This window comes from Rhinoraja longicauda, chromosome 7 (genome assembly GCF_053455715.1).
Source record: "Rhinoraja longicauda isolate Sanriku21f chromosome 7, sRhiLon1.1, whole genome shotgun sequence".
In the NCBI taxonomy this organism is placed as follows: Eukaryota; Metazoa; Chordata; class Chondrichthyes; order Rajiformes; family Arhynchobatidae; genus Rhinoraja; species Rhinoraja longicauda.
This window is the reverse complement of record NC_135959.1, coordinates 62,116,933-62,137,556: the sequence shown is the minus strand read 5'-3', so window position 1 is coordinate 62,137,556 and position 20,624 is coordinate 62,116,933. Positions and strand designations below refer to the sequence as shown.

Genomic DNA, 20,624 nt, shown 5'->3' with positions numbered 1-20,624 from the left:
CTCCCTACTCTGTCAGTGCAACTCTGCCAGTGCAGCTCTGCCAGTACAACTCTGCCAGTGCAACTCTGCCAGTGCAACTCCGCCAGTGCAACTCTGTCAGTGCTACTCTGTGTCAGTGCAACTCTCTGCCAGTGCTACTCTGCCAGTGCTACTCTGCCAGTGCTACTCTGCCAGTGCTACTCTGCCAGTGCAACTCTGTCAGTGCAACGCCACACTCATTGCGCCTTCCCATCGCGTGAGGTTCTCATCTGAGATTGATGGCAAATGGAAAGTGAAGATCAAAAGTGGATCGCCTTTCAAGAGAAAAAAGATTTTGGTAATAAAAATAAATATGAATGAGTCATGTTTTAAGCTGCGGGATCGGCAGAGGGTGGAGACATTGAAAGAGATCGCCTGTAGGTGGGAGAGAGGACAACGGTCGCCTGCCTGAGGGCGGGGACCATGAGAAACTGGAACAGTTTCAGATAATTCAATTTCCAATATATGACTACTTCAGCGGTTAGTTTCGTTTCCCCCTCAACACACTTGCTGACTTACCTGGCGTGTATTTCCGCTATTTTTATTTCAGATTTCCAGTAACTGCCTTGTTTTGCAACACACAATTCCAGCATAACTTTTTTTTCTGCTTCCATTCGTCTTCATCGCCTTCCCTCCTGACTTATCAGCTGATATAAATCACCCTCCTTTGGTGGCTTCACTTAGTGGCTTCTGCAAATGTTCTTAAAGGGAGGATCAAGTGAGGTCGGGTCATGTTTCACCGGTTGGCAGCAGGCTGGCATTTCTGTTTGCTCGCTACAAAATCTACTGCATTATTAAAGTTGTCCCTCCCATTACTGCTTCCCCTCTTCAATTTTGACATTTTGCTTAAAAAAAATAACCCTCAATCCTTCAAGAGTTTATTGAATTACAATTGTTACATTTCATTTGTAAAAATACATCAGGTGATTGTGCATGTCTGTCTATATACAAGTGAATTCACTATCAGCCCCACCCACCAACACAATCCCCCACCTTTCATTCCACCATTTCACACTGTTTTTATTTTGTTATTACCAGTTAGTTGTCACCAAGGTATGTCATCCTGTTAAAATGATCAATCATCATCATGAAAACATAAGGGTTTGGTTGGATTTTGAAGAGTTCACTAATGTGTTTCACCCCAACTGGGTGATCTGGACATTAATTTATTCACAAAATGCTGGAGTAACTCAGCAGGTCAGGCAGCACACAAAATGCTGGAGTAACTCAGCAGGTCCTTTGTAAGGAATTTTGGAGTGAATACAGACCTGTTGAGATTATTACTTTCTATGAATTTCAATCTTGTAAGTAGGTAAGTGATATTCAGAACAGAGGAGATGGTTAAACTTCAGCTAATACATAACAACTTGTCCTGGCATTTTCTTCTGTGCATAGCTCATTCTTTACATGTACATCATCATGCTCATTGGTCTTGAAGCATGCCGAGATGTAACATTTGGTCAATTTGTATGTTTGGGGCAAAAGAGAATCCTCACTGTACAACTGTCTCAACACCCTTTAATGTAGGTAGTTAGAGCTTTTACTTCAAATGGCACAACACACTCCACCAGTAAGTCCATCTATCTTCTTTGTAACAACACCTAATACTACTCGGCCTCTACTCATTTGCCACGAAAGCTGTCAAGCGTGTTTTTGTTACATGTAGAATTACTTATCATGCACACTAAATTATATTTCTCTCAGTCCTTGGTGACCTATATAAGGACCCAGATAAGAAATGCTTTTGTTTTAAAGTTCTCGTATTTATTGCTGATTTTCCATAAGCTCACTGCAATTTCCTGTAGTACAGGCCTCCGTTATCAACAGCTCATTAGACAACTTCACCTCCTCTTAAAGGCACACCACCAAACCCATCTATTTAGATGTGCCCATATATGATTAAGTATCAAATTTTGTTGCGCTCAGTCCGCATTAATCAAACTGATCTCCCGGTGGCCGAGCACTTCAACTCCCCCTCCCATTCCCAGTCTGACCTTTCTGTCATGGGCCTCCTCCAGTGCCATAGTGAGGCCCACCGGAAATTGGAGGAACAGCAACTCATATTTCGCCTGGGCAGTTTGCAGCCCAGTGGTATGAACGTCGACTTCTCCAACTTTAGATAGTTCCTCTGTCCCTCCCGTCCTCTCCTCCTTCCCAGATCTCCCTCTATCTTCCTGTCTCCACCTATATCCTTCCTTTGTCCCGCCCTCCACATCAGTCTGAAGAAGGGTCTCGACCCGAAACGTAACCCATTCCTTCTCTCCCGAGATGCTGCCTGACCTGCTGAGTTACTCCAGCATTTTGTGAATAAAAACCTTCGATTTGTTTAATAATCCTTCCATGCAGTACCTGGAGACATTTTACAATTTTAATGTCATAATATAATGCATGTTGCAGTTGCAGGAAACTGGTGAGAGGGACCAAAATTATTCTGTGAAAAACAATTTCTCATAGTTCCATGGTATACACCTTACTGGTAAATTTAAAAAAAACAGAAACTGGTGTTCTCAACACTTCAGATGGACAATGCCAGGGGAAGGACAGACTATACCCACCACCAGACTATTATTCCCAGCTTGCCATCGGCCATTGAGTTCAAAGCACAAAGTGGATGCCTCATTGAGTATGTGTATGCACACTCCACGGGGTAATGCAAAAACACAATCACAAAAGAAAATGCTAATTACTGACCAGTTTTGGAATGCTGCTCAACATACACATTTTGCTTTTTTCATATGGTGGCGATCAATGCAAATATGAAATAAAAAACAAAATTTTGGCACAGGAATTTAGTTCAGAAGTTAAGGATGTGTGTGCTATTTTAAAGTGCCATAACCTAGTATAAAGACAACAATGCAATAATTGTCTGTCCAAAAATATACAGTCCAAATTACATGATTTCAACAAAATACAAAACATCTCTTAAAATACCACTAATTGGGCCTGATAATAATTCTGAGATCCATGGAATCAATCAGACAGTAGCAGTATGCCTAGAAAATTAGCTACATGCTATAACATGGGGGACTGTGGTGAAGAGTCACTTTTTGGACTGGGAGATGTACAGTGGTCTTCCCCAAGGTTCAGTACCATAAATAATGCTGTCTTTTAATATACATTAATCACTTGGGTATTGAAGGTTAATGGCACAAATTAAAAATCATAGTAGTAAACAAGGAGGAAAATACCAACGGACAAGTGGATAGGAGCAGACAAATAAGCAGCAAAGTTCATTGCAGCAGCGTGAGAGGCACCATATTTTGGCAAGAAGAATGATGAGAGACAATGTGCTGAAAAGCTTAATTTTCAAGAGAGTATGAGCAAAGATACCTGGAGATGTCTGCACAAAAATCAAAAGTTGCCAAGACAGGCTAACAAAGCAGCTGATGGGGTTCCTTTGATCAATGCATGCAACTTGGTTTCAGAATTTTGAAAGCAGAATGCACCAGTGCTACTACATTCTGTAATTAGTGCTCCTGACAAGTTCCTTCCCATGAACATAAACTTTCATGAAGTACTGGTATGGCTCTTGGGGGAGAATTGCATCCAATTCCAGGCACCACACTTTGGGAAGTTTATGAAACCTTTGGAGTGGACAGACCAAGAGGAGATTTACTAGGGTGAGTCTGAAGAAGGGTCCATAACTGAAGCGTTACCTACCCATATCTTCCAGAAATGCTGCCTGACCTGCTGAGTTATTCCAGCTCTGCTTTTTTTTTGTAAGCCAGCACCTTTCAGTTCCTTGCGTCTACTAGGATGGTTTGATGGAAGATAATTATAATTACACAGATAGCCTGGAGAACATCTGATAACAAGATTATATTGATCCCAGTACTTTGAGATTAAATTAACCTGTCCTACAATTATCACTATGACTTATTCAAGCCTAAATCTGTTGTTTGATTTATTTATTTCATGCTCCAATCTGAGGGCAATTTAACAATACATTCACATTATTATCAAAATAAAGTTAATTGCTCAGGATATCATCTATTTACTTGATTACTGTGAAAAGTTATCAAACTTAAAAACAAAAACTCATGTGCTCTAAGTTAGCAGTGAACTCATTGGCTACAGTGCAAATTCAGTCACTGATCCTGCATTTTATGTGCTTCTTTTTGTAATGGTACTACTTTTTGACTGTAAACAGAGATTTTTGTGATTGACTCTGGATTTACACCATTTCCCTCCACTATCTCCTTAAGTTTGTCACATGAAGTAGAGGGCACATTAGAGGGGAAAAAAGTCACTAAGTAGTTAGGATTGATAACACAAAAATCCCCCAGTGCCAATTATGCTCTCTTACGGCTTAGACGTTTAAAAGTTCGGCACAGCATATCCACGGCTAGGATAAAATGGAGACACAAGAGCCTGCAGACACTGGAATCTTGAGCAATAAACAGACTGCTGGAAGAACTCAGCACATCTGGCATCCTCAGCAACTGCTTTGCCAAACACCTATGCTCTGTCCTCTCAGGCTAGCTGGAACTATTCATTAGAACGGGTGTCACGGGTTTTGAGGAGAAGGCAGGAGAATGGGGTTGAGTGGGAGAGATAGATCAGCCATGATTGAATGGCGGAGTAAACTTGATGGGCTAAATGGCCTAATTCTGCTCCTATCACTTATGATAGCCATTGCGAGCCACTTCAAGCTCATTCCATTCCAACCTCCACCACTGCCACAGTGAGATCACATGCAAAACTGAAAGAACACTCCTCGTATTCTGCTTGGGTAGTCCACAACCTCACGGCACGAACATTGAATTCTCCAATTTCAGGTAAACACCCTCCCAGTTTCATTTGCTCAGCTCCCCCACCGCATTGCACATCTTTATTTCCGGTTCTCCAACCATGTCACCCACTACCTCTTTCCCTTCCTCCAACCGTTCATCACCCACCCCTCCCTACGCTGGATCCTCCATTTTACTTAACCCCATCCCCATCAGCTGGATTGGTAATTGTCCACTTCAGATTATGAATCCCTCAGACCTGTCTCCGAATACAGCTTGGGCTCATGAAAAGGTACCAATTCAAAAGCAGAAGCAGCTGTAAAGATGTCCCAAGTGATAAAGAAAAGGAAGATTGTCATGTGTTACCTTTGCTCTCCAGAATAATAAACAATAGTACAGCGAAAGTGCAACAGTGGAGCAGAGATCAAAGGGCATAATGTGTCACCAGCTGTGTGCTAAATGCATCCCATTTACCAGAAGAAGTGAGGAGAGTACAGATATAAATGCTTCAATGCTATCTAGCGCTAATCAAGTTAAAATACCCTGGTAATTTCATTTGCTTTCTGATTTTAAAGTTTTTTTCTTTTGACTTCATAATATGGAGCAAATCTTCAGTTGCCATCTTAATGGGCAGGCAATTCTCCCTATGCCATTTGCCAACGCCACCTCCTGCTGTTCCCTTCTCAACCCTGTACAGGAATGGCAGCAAACGGCTCAACACAGGCGCGGGATATACAAGGCAGCTGCATATACAAACGGGATGGCTTGACTGCTCGTTCACTGTGCAACTGTAGTCAAAACTGCCTCTGCTGAAAATACAAGATAAATTTCAACACACTGTCAGTTCCAGTCAAGTAGCTGAGTAACAGCTCATGTAAACAATAGAGTGGCAGTGTCAATCTATTACCAGGCACATTTTTCTGGTCGATTACTTCAATATAAAAGAAAGAACAAAATGCCCAAAGTATTCATCAGGTCAGGCACCCTTTGTGGATACAATAATGATCTCTCATCTGAATAAGGAAATTAAAGAATGTACCTTTCAAAAGGAGATGACGAATAATTTCTTTAATCAGAGGGTGATGAATCTGTGGGATTCATTGCCACAGAAGGCTGTGGAGGCCAAGTCGATGGAGATTTACAGATTCTTGATTAGTAAGGATGTCAGAGGTTATGGGGAGAAGGGAAGAGAATGGGGTTGAGAGGAAAAGATGAATCAGCCATGATTGAATGGCGAAGTAGACATGATGGGCCCATTGGCCTAATTCTGCTCCTAGAACATATGAACTTAGGAAAATTAAAAAATCAAAACATGAAATAACTTGCAGCGAAGGAGGAGGTTGGAGAGAACAAAAGGGATGCCTGTGACAGGGTAGAGATGAAAAGGGATTGCGTGACACAAGTGGTGGTGCCACAACTGAGAGAGGTGAAGGCTAGTTCATCACAGCTGATTTATCTGGAGGAGTTGCCAAAAGAATGAGGGCAAAGGATGAAAAGAATTTCCCAAAATGTGAATACAAAACAATGCAGTTCTGGAAATCTGATATCAAGATGTATGCTGTAAATGTTACAACGATGCCTTTTATTGGAATTCCCCATTTTGGAGACAAACTGCCAAGGCTGCCTCTCTGAAATTGTTGAATTCAACATTTAAGCCCTGAAAACTATATTAAGCCTTGTTGGAGGATGAAGTGTTATTCCTCAAGCTTAACTGGAACAGGAGAAGAAGTCAAGCACAGAGAGGTAAAAAATGGGAGTGCAATGCAGAATTTAAGTGAAAGGCAGCTGGAAGCTCACGGTCACCCTTGCAGATTCTGCAAAGCAGTCACCCGATGCAGAGGACAGAATGCAGCACATCACATCGGTGTGTTGCTTCATCCAGAAGGAGTGCAAGTCCCTGCATGTTATGCACGGAAAGGCAGTTGTTGCATCTCCTGCATCCGATACGTAAGATAAGTGGGGTTGGTGGAATGAAACAACAAACTAACGATTTGTGGAGGTAATGGTTCCTTTGGCATGTAGAAAAGGGAGGGGACGGGGAGATGTGTTATCTGGTGGGATCACATTCTGATCCACCCTGGTGAACTCGCATTATCTTCTGCCAACAGAGTATGAACTCCACCCCAGTCCCAACAGCTTGCTTGCCTCGGTCGTGCTTCCCCCTATCTCCGGTATCTACTGCGCAGCGTCAGGAGAAATCTACTCGCGCCCACCCTAGTTGGAGCAGAGAGAGTAACACTATGTTTGGAAGAGCAGAGGTGCTCAGCTGGGATGTCTTAGTTTTTGTACAGGAGAAAACAGAGTGGTAGCAGAGATGTTATCAGTAGCATGAAGAACATAGCACAAGCTGTCACCGTGGACGTACGGCAAGGTTGCAATCCGTGACACAGCTGGGTTGGTTAGTAAACTTGCAGACAACATTAAAATTGGTGACGTTGCGGACATAGAAAATAGGTGCAGGAGTAGGCCATTCGGCCCTTCGAGCCTGCACCGCCATTCAATATGATCATGGCTGATCATCCAGCTCAGTAACCTGTACCTGCCTTCTCTCCATACCCCTGATCCCTTTAGCCACAAGGGCCACATCTAACTCCCTCTTAAATATAGCCAATGAACTGGCCTCAACTACCTTCTGTGGCAGAGTAGTAAGGTGGACGGTGAGGAAGGCAGTCAAAGTATACAGATCAGCTACAGAAACGGATGGACACAATGGTAATTGTTAGGGGTAGTGCTGGCAATCTATGCCACTTATTCCCAGCTCCCATTATTTTTAAATCAGCCAAACATTTTGGCAGCAAAAGGTGGGATTTTTCAGGTAATTAATTAACCCCAAGGAGGGTTTCCTTCCCACCATAACACAACTACCCTCCCCCTCCCAACCCACCATTTCTCCACTTGCAGTCAGCAGATTGCCATTTGAAGGAAGAGAGATCTTATCGAAACGTATAAGATTATTAAGGGGTTGGACAAGTTAGAGGCGGGAAACATGTTCCCAATGCTGGGGGAGTCCAGAACAAGGGGCCACAGTTTAAGAATAAGGGGTAGGCCATTTAGAACTGAGATGAGGGAAAACTTTTTCAGTCAGAGAGTTGTGAATCTGTGGAATTCTCTGCCTCAGAAGGCAGTGGAGGCCAATTCTCTGAATGCATTCAAGAGAGAGCTGGATAGAGCTCTTAAGGATAGCGGAGTCAGGGGGTATGGGGAGAAGGCAGGAACGGGGTACTGATTGAGAATGATCAGCCATGATCACATTGAATGGCGATGCTGGCTCGAAGGGCCGAATGGCCTCCTCCTGCACCTATTGTCTATCTCCTGTTTGATTGACCTTGGCAGAGACCATTTCTTTGGTTCCTGCCTTCTCCTGCTGCCCCAGGGTGGGAAGCAGATCTGATCAATCCTGGGATTTAAAATACTCCAAGCATTGCATTAAGCTTTCTTTAGAGAACTCCCACTCAACACTCATCCTGCCCTCCCCAAATACACTTAAAATTAAAATTAATGTTTGTACTCAAAAGATGATGTGATTAATGGGGAATTACAAGTGTTGCAAGGAGATATGGTGAAGCTGCTATAAAAGGTCCTTGAACTGAATCAGTAAGATCGATTTTTCTTGAATTGAAATTGGTACACAAGGAGCCTGAAGTGCTTGCCAATATTGAGAAGGGAGGTGGCCCTGCAATTCTCACACCTCGGCCTCACTACACAATCTACGCCTGTCTCACATCATAAGCATCGGGAATAGCATCAAGGTTAACTGGTGTGTGGGCAGAGGAAGAGTGGTGGAGTGGGTTGTCAGGACTGCGCGGTAAAAGGACCCTTTGGACCAAGCGCCGTGGCTGTCTGCTGGCAGCATCTTGGCTCGCCCGCCGCGGAACCAGGGACACGGCGAGCCCGGCCCCTCGCTCGCCCCCGAGGACCGAAGAACCCAGCTGAGGGAGTCGACCAAAGCTAGAACAAAGGGCTGGTAGGCACCATGGAGATCTTGTCTTCTGCGCCCTCAAGTACGACTGCAGGAGACTTCCCCCGGAGCACAAAGGCAAGGAGAGGGATGATGGATCGCTGGAAGATCCCGATGGAGGCGACAGCTGCAACGGGCCTTATTGCCGGCTGCTGTCACCTCCATTGGGATCGTCCAGCAATGGAGGCTTGCATCTGGTCTCAGTGGACTGTTTCTGGACATTCTGTACTTAATCTGGTATTGTACATACGTAGGGCAATAATTTTACAGAATTGTGTACAAAAAAATAATTTCACTGTACTATTGAACATTATGCTTGGTGTTGGCAGGGGTTCCGTAAATGACCAAAAGAGTAATATTTCAGCAGTTCAGTGACCACAGGCTTGTAAAGTGATTTAGATTGGGGCGAGAATGGAGCAGATAAAGGATCACTACTAATAGAGAGCTTATTTTGGAGAAAAATATACATCTCAAGTGTTGCTCATTTACAGAATTTTACCCAGGAATTTCATTTAGGTTAAATATATTGTCTCTATTTCAACATTTTATTCCAAATTCTGATCGTAATTATTGGATTTAGTCCAAATAAACTTTTATCATAGAAAATATTACCATATTACCTAAATGTACATTCATTTGTGTCACAGAATTAAACAATAAGTTCTTAAATACAATCAATAAACAGCAGTAACAAGTGAAACAAATCAAATTCTATTCATGGGAATTGAGGACTGAGTAACTCGTCCATAGCACTTCCTTCTGCGCTGGTAAATAATAATACTGAGAAATGCCAAAACCATTACCAATAACAGGGCCCCAATAATGAGAAGCAATGCGAGCATTAGTTTGATTTCTTTTTTATCAAGCTTGTTTCCAAAGAAGTCTATCGTTAATGCAGAGCCACCTGTAAAATTAAAAAATGAATTTTGAGTCGTTTTTTTTATGCATATTAACCACAAAACAGTAGGAGAGATAATTCAATGAGTTATGTCCTAATGTACAAAAAATATTTCGAAATAAAGTTTTCCATTCTTTAACAGCCAGCAGAAATCTTTGCTAAATTCTACCCAAAATTATTAGAGTGATACAGTGTGGAAACAGGCCCTTTGGCCCAACTTGTCCACACGAGCCAACATGTCCCTGCTGCTCTAGTCCCAACTGCCCACATTTGGTCCATATCCCTCCAAACCTGTCCTATCCATGTAGCTATCTAACTGTTTCTTAAATGTTGGGATAGTTCCAGCCTCAACTACCTCCTCTGGCAGCTTGTTCCATACACCCACCACCCTTTGTGTGAAAAAGTTAACCCTCAGATTCCCATTAAATCTTTTTCCCTTCACTTCAAACCCATGGTCCTCGATTTACCTACTCTGGGCAAGACCCTCCGTGCATCTAACTAATCTATAATACTCCATCTTGATTTTTCCTCACCATTTGACATCTGACTTTGGAAGTAAGTCTTAGTTGAACAAGTTGAAGTTATCTCACTAAAAATGTGAAGTGAGGTGCATCGTAAAATATAATGAACATTTGATATTATATCAAATGTACATTATATTTTACGATGCACCTCACTTCACATTTTTAGTGAGATAACTTCAACTTGTTCAACTTGACTTACTTCCAAAGTCAGAGTCATACAGAGATTTGGCATGGAAACAGGCCCATCAGTCCACATGATTGTTGTGAGCCATAAAACACCCATTTACACTAATCCTATATTAATCCCTTTTCTATTCTGTCAACACTCTCATCAAGTCACCCCAGAATCTACCACTGAATTACACACCAAGGACAATTTACAATGGCCAATTAACCTACAAACCACACATCTTTGGGTGTTGGAGGAAACTAGACCATCCAGAGGAAACCCAAGTGGTCACAGGGAGAATATGCATTCCACATAGATAGCATCCAAGGTCAGAATTTAACCCAGATCTCTGATGCTGAGAAACAGTGGCTCAGCTAGGTGCTCTGCTGCCGTTGATTAGCACCAAAGAAAATAATGTAAGTTATCTAAATACAATGCAAGAACACAAATACAACTTAAGAGTACATTTTCCTTCCTATTTTCAACTTGAGGACACAACTTCAAATACTGTGTTCCAGTTCAGGATCCTTCTAGGTTTCATGACCAAGGTATTTTTTGTGGGTATCAGATAATTCCACTCTAATAGTCATCAGAGAAGACATTGGCCTCTTAACCAGCTGATTCAGAAACATTTTTGACCAGATGAGGAACAACCCTGGCTAATGATGCTTTCTTCCTTTCAATGTTCCAGTCAGGAGCTCCAATGTCCAGTCACTAGATTGTCAGAAAATGGTGGATTTAAACTTTCTCTAAACCTTGTATGCATTCTAATTATAAAAGCAAACAAACTCAAAAGCTTACAAAATGGTCAGAATAATAACCAGCAGTGCCATTTTACAGGTCACAGATAGATGGGTATGCAACTGCATTTATAGGCAACTTCCAACTAATCTCACAGGAGATTCTGCAATTATATCCCACAGCAAAAAAACTAAATGAATGAATGAATGAGTTTATTGGCCAAGTATGCAGATACAAGGAATGTGCCTTGGTGCTCCGCTCACAAATGACAATACAAACATACAGTTAACAATTAAGAATAAAGCATAAACACATCAAAACAATAAGGATACAACATTAGGGTCTAAACATGTGAGTGAAAATAAACCAGAACAAAAAAGAGACTAAAGACTTTGGTTATTGAGAAGATTCAAGATTCAACATAGCTTTATTTGTCATCCAAAAAACAAGTTTTTTTGACGAAATTCAGTCACCCACAGTCCAACAATAAAAGCATTAAAATAGGCAGATTACACAATAAAGCATTAAAATAGGCAAATTACACAACCCCATAAACACACAAAAAAAGAAACATCCATCACAGTGAGTCTCCTCCAGTCCTCTCCTCACTGTGATGGAAGGCCACAATGTCTTTTCCCTTCCCCTGCCGTCTTCTCCCGCGGTCAGGTTGTTGTGGTTGCAGGCCGCGCCGAACGGTCCGCAGCGGGCCGACCCATGCCCCGCGATCCGGGGCGGGCGAACACGCTGCCGCTGTTGCTGCACGTCGGGGCGGTCGTGGCTCCCGACATTGAAGCCCCTGCCCAGCAGAGAAAAATCCCGTGGCCTATTTTAGGCTGCGCCGGACGTTTTTTTAACGCTGCTATGGACAGGCTTTGCACTACTGTTCTTTTTTTTAATTTTTATTGTAATATATTCATTTTCATCTTTTTTTCATTGAAGTGACTATATTTTATATTGATTGTTGTTTGCTGTGCCTTTTTAATTTTAACTTAATTTAATGCACTTTATTCCTCGGGATTGTGGGAAACGGTATTTCGATTTTCTGTCTGTGTAAACTAACTGGAAATTGACAATTAAGTTGACTTTGACTTTGACTTTGAAATGTCCGCGACCCAAGCCCCGCGATCCGGGGCGGGCGAACACGCTGCCGCTGCCGGAGCTCCCGATGTCGGCATCCACGCGGTCCGAGCCTAAGGCAAGTCGCAGCCGCTCCCGCAGCCTCCGAAGACGGCCTGCTCCGCTGATGGTAAGTCCGATCCGCGGGCTCTGCGAACCAGAGCCCTGGAGGCCGCCAGCTCCAGGAGTTGGGCCGATGGTAGGCCGCAGCAGGAACGGAGACCCGACCCAGAAATCAAAGGTCGGGTCTCCGTTCGGAAGGGACACATATTTACAATTTTACAGTTCCCCCCCTCCCCCCCACACCCACACATAGTACACAAACACAAAAACATGACATCACATCGACAATTAAGACACAAAAACAACAAAACTCAAAGACAAATGGACCGCAGGTAAGCCGCAGCTGCTATGGCAGCGCCGCCATTTTGGATCACTACCACTACTACTTGTAGAAAAAAACTGTTTTTATGTCTGGCTGTGGCTGCTTTGACAGTCCGGCGTCGCCTTCCAGAAGGAAGTGCTTCAAAGAGTTTGTGGCCAGGGTGAGAGGGATGCCCAGGGTGAGATGATCTCGCCTGCTGGCTTCCTGGCCCATGCAGTGTACAGTTCGTCAATGGGGGAAGGTTGCAGCCAATAACCTTCTCAGCTGAGCGAACGATCCGTTGTAGCCTCCGGATGTCGTGCTTGGTGGCTGAGCCAAACCAGACCATGATGGAGAAGGTGAGGACGGGTTCAATGATAGCAGTATAGAATTGGACCATCATTGCCTGTGGCAGATTGTGTTTCCTCAGTTGCCGCAGGAAGTACATCCTCTGTTGGGCCTTTTTGACTGTGGAGTCGATGGTGGGTCCCCATTTAATGTCCCTGGAGATGATGTTTCCAAGGAACTTAAATGACACCACAGATGTGACTATGGTGTTGTTGATGGTGAGTGGGGGGAGGGGAGGGGGAGCTCTTCGAAAGTCTACAATTAGTTCCACTGTCTTGAGAGCATTGAGCTCCAGGTTGTTGCAATGGCACCAGGACGCCAGCTGTGTCACTTCCCGTCTGTAGGCAGATTCCTCCCCATCCTGGATCAGTCCAATCAGGGTTGTGTCATCCGCAAACTTGAGGAGCTTGACGGAGGAGTCTGTGGAGGTGCAGACGTTGGTGTAGAGAGAGTAAAGGAGAGGGGAGAGTACGCAGCCTTGAGGTGCTCCTATGCTGAGGGTCTGCGGGTCTGAGATGTGCTTTCCCAGCCTCACATGCTGCTTCCTGTCTGTCAGGAAGTTGATGATCCACTGACAGAGGGGTTCAGGACTGATATTTTTAAATTTCCTGCTTCACAGTTTATAACTTTAGAGTTTCATGCTTCAGATAAGCTGCAAATGAGTTTGATAGAGCTCTAGTGGCTAGTGAAATTAAGGGATATGGGGAGAAGGCAGGCACTGGTTACTGATTGTGGATGATCAGCCATGATCGCAATGAATGGCAGTGCTGGCTCGAAGGGCTAAATGGCCTCTTCCTGCACCTATTTATGTTTCTATGTGTTCAAGGCTTCCCATCCGCCTAAAAGCAAAGCAGCCATCTGCAGATATATTGTTATGCAATTCTGCCCCAGTATTTGGGATTCTGATTCTGATCTCCACTCCTCAGTCCACTTGCAACAAGGTATGGGACTACCTACTAATCCAGATGTGGATTACTAACATAAAACATACATAGACTGCACAGTTATAACTATCCCCTCCTAGATCTTCACCAATTTCACTATGGCCATGCAGAGGGACCCCATCTAGCTGAGTAGCCAGAATGCTTCCAGAAGGACATACATTTTTCAAAGTTTATAAAAGAGTAAAAAAACTTCTCTCCATCCATTTACAATCACACACCATTGGTTGTGGAATCCCCACACTGATTTTTCACAGTAGTCCTTGCACCATCTATTAAGAACGAAAATATCAATTAATAAATGCTGTTATGTTACTGTTAAAAATCTGAAAGTAATTAGGTAACACATTTAAAAAATAAATGACGTGAAAAACATTAGAATTATTGTCCATTAAACTATTCCCCCTCTCACACAGCTATGCCCCCTAGTGCTGGACATTTCCATACCTGGGAAACTGGTTCTGACTGTCTACCCGTATAATTTTATAACTTATAGATATAATTTATCTGCCTCTAATAATTTTATATATTACTATCAAGTCTCACCTCAACCTTCGACGTTCCGGAGAATACAATCCAAGTCTATCCAATCTCTCCCTGTAGCCGAAACCTTCTCGTCTAGGCGGCATTCTGGTAAACCTCCTCTGCACCCTCTCCTCACCCTCAACATCTTTACTGCAATGGGGTGACCAGAACTGCACGCAATGCCCCAAATGTGGCCTAACCAAAGGCCTATAGAGCTGCATCATGACATCCTTACCGCAATAGAAACATAGAAAATAGGTGCAGGAGTAGGCCATTCGGCCCTTCGAGCCTGCACCGCCATTCAATATGATCATGGCTGATCATCCAGCTCAGGAACCTGTACCTGCCTTCTCTCCATACCCCCTGATCCCTTTAGCCACAAGGGCCACATCTAACTCCCTCTTAAATATAGCCAATGAACTGGCCTCAACTACCTTCTGTGGCAGAGAATTCCACAGACTCACCACTCTCTGTGTGAAGAAATGTTTTCTCATCTCGGTCCTAAAAGACTTCCCCCTTATCCTTAAGCTGTGACCCCTGGTTCTGGACTCCCCCTATATTCAATGCCCCTAGTAATGAAGGTAAGCCTGTCATATGCCTTCCTTACCACCCTATCTACTTGTGCTGGCACCTTAAGTGAGTTATGAACTTAGATTCGAAGATCCCTCTGCACATCAATGCTGTTAAGGGTCTTGCCATTAACTGCACATTCTCTCCTTACATTCAACCTCCCAATGTGCGACAGCTCACACTTGCTCGGGTTAAATTCCATTTCACCACCCATTTCTGCAGCTGATCTGTATCCCGTTGTACCTTCTGACAGCATTCCTCACTGTTTGCAACTCCTCCAATTTTGGTGTCGTCAGCAAACTTACTCATCAACCCGTCTACATTTACGTCTAGGTCATTTATACATATCACAAACAGCAGAGGTCCCAGCACATGAGCATAAAATGTGTTGTTTACAATTTAATGGAAATTAAATTTAAATTTAGTGTTTTCATGTCTTGACTTTTACCTGTCTGGTTCAAGATAGTATAAACAGTTTCCATGCCAGCATGAATGTGATCAGTTACGTGGCAATGTACCAGCCAGGTTCCAGGGTTTGAGGCAACCATTTCAATTGTCTGGAACGTTCCAGGGAAGAGGTCAAATACATCTGCTCTGTGATCATTACTCATCTGAAAGGAAATAACACAAAACATCTAAATATTACCCTGTTAAAAAGGGTATCCAAGGAATTACCCAGTTTTCATTGTCAGAGTGATGCAACGTGGAAACAGGCCCTTCGGCCCAACTGTCCCAGCTACACTAGTCCCATCTGCTGGCGTTTGGTCCATATCCCTCCAAACCTACCCATGTGCCTGTCCAACTGCTTCTTGAACATTGGGATAGTCCCTGCCTCAACTACCTTCTCTGGCAGCTTGTTCCATACACCCACCTCCCTTTGTGTGGAAAAAACTCTACTGATGAAAAGTTTTATAGCACTAATCTGTTGTTAACGTGCGCACTTTGAACCCTTATCGTTCAGAGATTACTATCTGCTACTTGTCTGAAACGCAACAGCGTTTTGCTCTGCAATGTCCGCTTCATGTGAGAAACTGGTCCTCATTATCATCTGTGGCCAGCCCAAGACTGTTTCAATTCACGGTGTGACGCTCTAACCTTCACGTGCATTCCCACAAGTCATCACAACTTTGACAATTCACATTAATCTTCAATTCATAATCTTCTCCCTCTTCATTCAATCTTCAGCAACTGTAAATAATCCATTTAATTACTGCCAGGCCATCAGCAAATCACTCGATGACCTTCAACAGTCACTCTTTCCTGAATCTTATATTTTACTCATGATACCTTTTACATTTAAACAAATATATACCGTTCCAAGCCTTCTGGTTCTCCAAGGAAGAAATTAGCATGAGTATTTCCAGTATTACATATTTAAAATAGGCACAAAACACAAGATAGAAACAGGATCAGATGGCTTGCACCCAATAGATGCATGCTTTGATCCCATGGCTAAATATGAAACCTATTTTTGACATTGCAAGTAGCTTGTTAAAACAAATATTTGACTCTTTAAATATGCTAAGCAGGGGCCCATTATAAATGTAGATGGCTCTGCAATGCTGGATTCTATGGAGCAATCAGTGTCGCAGTATAGTCTTGATAATTGCCTGAAATAGTTGACATATTCTCCAATACCAAGCAAGTATATCTGCATAAATAGCTTGACTGCAGTTTTCCGCTCTGACACCCAAATTATATCCTCACAAATAATTTTGACTTTCCAGTTAATATCTTTGAAGTTCATACAGTTAAAAATGACAATAGCCTTGCATCATTGCAACAAGAACTGTTTGATGCAGAGACAATTGCATTGAAACAAAAATCCAATTAATGTCTCAATTAAAAGTTGCTTACCTTATAGAGAAAGCTCTGGGCATGGAAATGAACTGTGTGCATGTCCACTTCATTTCCCATTCCCAACAAATACCAGTCAACTTTGTCTCCTTTAACCATGGTCAGCCCATGAAGATTTCCATATACCTTCCCATTAATTGCTGAAATAAAAACTTGTAAAATCTACCATGCACATTTGTAAAGTATTGCACAGTCCAACCAATATGAGTTGTTCCACACTAGGAACATCCGAGATGTCCTCATTCTTTAGGAAACGGGGGTTCCCCTATCCCATCATAAATGAGGCCTTCACTCGTGTCTCCTCGGTACCCCACAGCTCTACCCTTGCTACCCCTCCCCCGGTCGCAACAGAGTCCCCCTAGTCCTTACCTTCCACCCCATCAGCTGTCGCTTACAACATATAATCCTCTGAAATTTCTGCCACCTCCAACGGGATCCCACCACTAGCCACATTTTCCCATCTCCACCCCTTTCCGCCTTCCGCAGAGACCGTACCCTCCGCAACTCCCTGGTTAACTCATCCCTTCCCACTCAAACCACCCCCTCCCAGGTACCTTCCCCTGCAACCGCAGAAGATGCAACACCTGTCGCTATACCTCCTTCCTCGACTCTGTCCAGAGACCCCGACAGTCCTTTCAGGTTAGGCAGAGGATCACTTGCACCTCCTCCAACCTCATCTACTGTATCCGTTGTTCAAGATTATGGACTCTTATACATCGGCGAGACCAAGCGCACACTGGGTGATTGTTTTGCGAAACACCTTCGCTCAGCCTGCATGAACCAACCTGATCTCCCGGTTGCTGGACACTTTAATTCTCCTTCCCATTCCTCCACAGACCTTTCTGTCCTCAGTCTCCTCCATTGTCAGAGTGACGCTAAACATAAATTGGAGGAACAGCATCTCATATTTCGCTTGGGCAGCTTAGAGTCCAGTGGTATGAATATTGATTTCTCTCACTTCAGGTAGCCCCGGCATTCCCTCTCTATTCCTCCCCCACCCAAGTTGCACTAGCTTCTCAGTCTCACCCTACAAACAGCAAACAATGGCCTGTTTCCTTTATCATCGTTACTTTTTTGCATATCTTTCATTCACTGTTCTTCATCTTTCCACATCACCGTCTATATCTCTCGTTTCCCTCATCTCTAACCAGTCTGAAGAAGGGTCTCGACCCGTAACGTCACCCATTCCTTCTCTCCAGAGATGCTGCCCTTCCCGCTGAGTTACTCCAGCATTTTGTGCCTATCTTCGGTGTAAACCAGCATCTGCAGTTCCTTTTTACTCATATAATTTGTAATTGGCAAGTCATGTGCTAGCACAACTATTATGCAGCCTTACCATGGATTTTATTGCTTTCTTCAAATTCCTCTGTTTTCTTCAAGTCTGTTGGATCCACATGAAGGTAAGTTCTGATGTTGCTATTCAGGTACCAGGATTCATTTTCATCATATACCAGGAACAATAAGGCAAATTCCCGATCAACATCTTTCCTCCTGCCGTTCTCATCAAGTATTCCTTTACGGCAAGTAATCAGAGGACCAGCCAACCCACTGTACAGATCCTGAAATAAAAAATACTAGCTAGTTAGTACTTTTTTTTCCATTAGTTAGTACTTTTTAGTATTTTTTTAGTTAGTACTTTTTTTTCATTATACGTTGTTTTACAATAAGCTATGCAGTAAAATACTAATGAGTTAATTTTGGAACATAAAATTATTAGAAAATAGGGCCGACTACACTTACATTCCATCAATGCAACACGTGACGGTGTACTTACTCTGGATTCAGCATGGATTGGGTTTAAAATCCACATTGATTATCATATCTCAAGTGGATAGCCTCTTTCTGCTTCATCTCTGCAGTGACTGTACACCAATCCGTTCCCAAATTATTTTCTATGCATTTGTTTTTGAGTAATGTGCTGAATATCTTGTCAGCTGTTCATCACCATTTAACTTTAAATGCTTGTGAGCATAGCTCTGGGAATTTGCAAAAGCAAAGCTCTGCTTTGTTTAACCAGAAAGCACTGGGATTATAACTCAGCACTCAGAACCAGTTATAATAGCTCCATTACATTGCTGTTTAATAAAGGGAGTGACAGAGCTCCTGCAATGTTAGTGTCAAAGCTGTTGGGCTGTTAGCTGTGAAAATGCACAGGCAGAAAGCAGTAATTAAAAAAAAGATATTGCACTTTCAAAACTGCATAACCCTTTCATCCAAAGAAAAAGCAGAAAAAAAGTCTTTGGGATATGAGGTGGCTACATTTATGTTCCCCAATCTCTTTGGACTTGAACAGTTCAGGATTAATGACTTAATATCAGCTCGAATGTAAATCAGAAAGAAATGTTTATTCCAAAAACTATCAAGCATTCATATTCAAGATCAGAGAACAGTGCATGTGTTTTATTTATTCCATTCAATAAGAAAAATAAACAAGAAACATTCAAAAAGACACTATTTAACCTCTGGGGAAAGTTACAGTGCCTAGGAATGCAAATGGAAAAGATTGGTACTGCCATAAAACCTCAGTACTCAAACATGCTCTTAAACTTCAGAGAATCTAGTTCCACAATGCTTTACCGTTTTAATTAATTGTTACCTTCACAAATTTTACTGCAGAATAATAAATCCAAGTGTTGCAATTCGAGTCCCCTTTACCAGGACCTGATCTTTCTGGAACATTCCATCTGTAGGTCTTGATCTGACCTTAAATAATATCAAATATTTTATTAAAACATTAAGTACATCACGGTAAAAAAGGAAGCAAGACAATAGAGATTAAATATACTCTGTTGGTTAGTTGTTCTTATAGGACTTGATATTACAATCCATACTATAATTGGCACCTTCTTAATATCTTGAGTGGGGTCGGGGTAAAGACTTCATTGGGGTCATCAGGTGAGCGCCATCCTTCCTTGGTGTTTCGTTGATAGGCCCACGGCCACTATTGAGGGCGTGCAGCGTAGGTTTACTAGGTTAATTCCCGGAATGGCGGGACTGTCATATGTTGAAAGACTGGAGCGACTAGGCTTGTATACTGGAATTTAGAAGGATGAGAGGGGATCTTATCGAAACATATAAGGGGTTGGACACGTTAGAGGCAGGAATCATGTTCCCAATGTTGGGGAAGTCCAGAACCAGGGGCCACAGTTTAAGAATAAGGGGTAGGCCATTTAGAAAAGAGATGAGGAAAAACTTTTTCAGTCAGAAAGTTGTAAATCTGTGGAATTCTCTGCCTCAGAAGGCAGTGGAGGCCAATTCTCTGAATGCATTCAAGAGAGAGCGAGATCGAGCTCTTAAGGATAGCGGAGTCAGGGGGTATGGGGAGAAGGCAGGAACGGGGTACTGATTGAGAATGATCAGCCATGATCACATTGAATGGTGGTGCTGGCTCGAAGGGCCGAATGGCCTCCTCCTGCACCTATTGTCTATTGACACCGCCAAAGTGCTCAACAGCGACACCTGGCATCCCAGGTGCACTCCCCTCCGTTTTTACCCTGTTGCTGGTCATTTTGCAGCCCAGTTGGAGTGCTTCCTCTTCAGCCACAGCCAGTTGCTGCTTCGCTCGGCAGCCTCTGACAGCGACCTGACGGCTTGCCGGAAGGCCTGTCCTCGAACTCCCATTCCCTTCAGGAGTTTGGTTATTGACATGACTACAAACCCTCTACAACCAACCTCTACAGGGAGCACCTGGGCACGCCAGCTGCGTTGTTCTGCCTCGGCTGCTAAGTCTGAATACTTCAGGCATTTGCGCTCATGTGCTTCACCAACTGCAGCCTCCCAAGGCACAGTTAACTCCACGATGTACAGAGACTTCTGTGAGGTTGACCACAAGATCAGGTCCGGCCTGAGATTAGTTGTGATGATC

The 20,624-nt window shown here is 43.1% G+C and overlaps 1 protein-coding gene across 3 annotated transcripts in view; it reads right to left on the bottom strand.

Moving 5' to 3' along the window:
• Positions 1–917: 917 nt before the first annotated feature.
• The window catches only part of LOC144595330 (ferroxidase HEPHL1-like), a 79,458-nt gene continuing 59,751 nt past the window's right edge, over positions 918–20,624 (bottom strand). For 2 of the 3 annotated variants that reach the window (XM_078402712.1, XM_078402715.1), the window contains exons 15-20: positions 19,356–19,462; positions 18,096–18,318; positions 16,760–16,899; positions 15,351–15,513; positions 14,029–14,079; positions 7,651–9,610 (exon numbers count right to left, since the gene is read on the bottom strand). In XM_078402712.1, the coding sequence (XP_078258838.1) occupies positions 9,411–9,610; positions 14,029–14,079; positions 15,351–15,513; positions 16,760–16,899; positions 18,096–18,318; positions 19,356–19,462 (884 nt within the window). In that variant the 3' untranslated portion in view covers positions 7,651–9,410. Of the gene's footprint in view, positions 5,558–7,650; positions 9,611–14,028; positions 14,080–15,350; positions 15,514–16,759; positions 16,900–18,095; positions 18,319–19,355; positions 19,463–20,624 lie in introns of those variants that run through there. The other variant, XM_078402714.1, reaches the window with a different exon arrangement.